This window comes from Limulus polyphemus, unplaced genomic scaffold (genome assembly GCF_000517525.1).
Source record: "Limulus polyphemus unplaced genomic scaffold, Limulus_polyphemus-2.1.2 Scaffold3008, whole genome shotgun sequence".
In the NCBI taxonomy this organism is placed as follows: domain Eukaryota; kingdom Metazoa; phylum Arthropoda; class Merostomata; order Xiphosura; family Limulidae; genus Limulus; species Limulus polyphemus.
In genome coordinates this window covers 101852-103846 of record NW_013668618.1, presented here as the reverse complement: position 1 = coordinate 103846, position 1995 = coordinate 101852, and the positions used below count along the sequence as shown (strand labels likewise).

The 1995-nt window shown below is 36.1% G+C and overlaps 1 protein-coding gene across 1 annotated transcript in view; it reads right to left on the bottom strand.

The window, feature by feature from the left end:
- The window catches only part of LOC106468437 (acetyl-coenzyme A synthetase, cytoplasmic-like), a 24103-nt gene extending 22921 nt beyond the window's left edge, over positions 1-1182 (bottom strand). Inside the window, exon 1 of the mRNA XM_013928865.2 lies at positions 923-1182. Within this exon, the coding sequence (XP_013784319.2) occupies positions 923-1167 (245 nt within the window). The 5' untranslated portion in view covers positions 1168-1182. The remainder of the gene's footprint in view (positions 1-922) is intronic.
- Between the last annotated feature and the right edge of the window lie 813 nt (positions 1183-1995).

Genomic DNA, 1995 nt, shown 5'->3' with positions numbered 1-1995 from the left:
ACGTCTCAGTTCAGTGATTACCTGCCGGACATGTGTTTGTTGTCCACGCGATACAGTGGTAGTAACTGTAGAGTAGAATCCCCACGTCTCAGTTCAGTGATTACCTGCCGGACATGTGTTTGTTGTCCACGCGATACAGTGGTAGTAACTGTAGAGTAGAATCCCCACGTCTCAGTTCAGTGATTACCTGCCGGACATGTGTTTGTTGCCGGCCTGAAGAGTTCTGGACTGAGCGAAACGCTTCGTTGGCAATGGATATGACCAATATAATGTGGTTGAAATATTATTATTATAATACACTCTTCTAATTTTTGAAAATCCTTAAGGGACTAGATTAACGATGTAGCATTACAATATAATAGGCCTACTAAAATAATGTCTTATTACAAGTATAATTAAGCTCCGTCAGCTTGTAAAAGATGTTCATACTGTTACGTCTCCGTTTGTTAATTAATTTTCCGTAACTTCGTTCCGATGAAACTTTAGCGACACAAGTCCTTACTTAATAAAACTGGTTTATTCTTTCTGAATATAACTTTACGATACACTTATTTTCAACAATCGCGCTAAAACAAACGCTATATCAACGAACGTCAACAATACTTCTGACTGCAGTTCAATTACTCACTATCTACACTCACCTTATTTTCCCGTCACGTTGTCACCCTCTTTTATACCAGGTTACCCTATATCTAGTAAATACTAGAGCATTGGCCAAGGTATAGGATAGTTCTAGAAAATAGGTGGCGCCACACCAGTCACGTGACCTCGATGACGCAACAATACCATAGACATCAGTTTTGTGTCTTAAAGTCTAACTTACTATTGGAAAATACTGTATGTGTTAATATCTTGTTAAGCTTTTTTTATATTATTTTAGAAAAGCACCTTCACATTTATCACAACATTACAAATTACTTACCAGTGGTAAGCCACAGTGTTTGCCAAATTCATTTTTTCAATGTTTTTATCCAATAAGTTAAAACATACATTAGTTTTAGCTCCTTTCATCCATTCTATTCGAATCGGACCTTTAGTTATATCGAAGTTATAGGTGAAAAAGGATCCTATTGGTTTGGATTTCCAGTAGAACTGTCTTGCAACATCTTGCCAAAACAGTTCCGGTGAATTTATCGACTTTTCATATAATAGTTTGTAATCTTCCATACATCTGACGTTTGCCTTCTTTCTAAATTCTTCGGGAGCATAGAATAAACTGTTAATACTAATACAGTTAGACCCCATGATTATCTGAACACGAGCACTCTGTGATCAGCCACCGTCGTCTGCTTTTATCGTGATAGATAATACCGCCACCACTCGGACATAAGTTGAGATAATAAAATATGTAAAATATTTTGTTTTATTACAGAATTGATGAAAAACAAGACAATTGTACGTTTCACAAATACACCATTTATTACGATCATAATTTCGTCAGGTCTTTCCTCATTTCTGTAATTATTGAGTTTCATCAAGTACCGACGGTTTCAAGTATCAATTATATTTTGTTTTATATATGTTATGTAAATTTCAACGCAGATTAAAGTATTCGTAAATGGAAAACATTTGGGTTATTCATAATTTAGTAATATTAATAATTCCCCCCCCCAAAAATAAAAACGATAAAATACGTCAATTAGGTAGGTAATAAATCCACAGAACAATATTGATTAATACTTTGTTTCGAGTGTGTGTTTTTCTTATAGTAAAGCCACATCGGGCTATCTGCTGTGTCCACCGAGAGGAATCGAACCCCTGATTATAGCATTAATAAATTCGTATACTTACTGCTGTCCAGCGGGGGACTTTACGAATGTACACATAGCGATTATTTACAGGCTATTCTGAACTAGTTGTCTCCCAGTGTCTCAGTGACAAGTTTGTAGACTTACGACACTAAAATTTGGATTTCGATACCCGTGATGGGCAGCGTACATATAGCCAATTGTGTGGCTTTGCGCTTAACAGCAACGAAACCAAAGCTAAACTAGT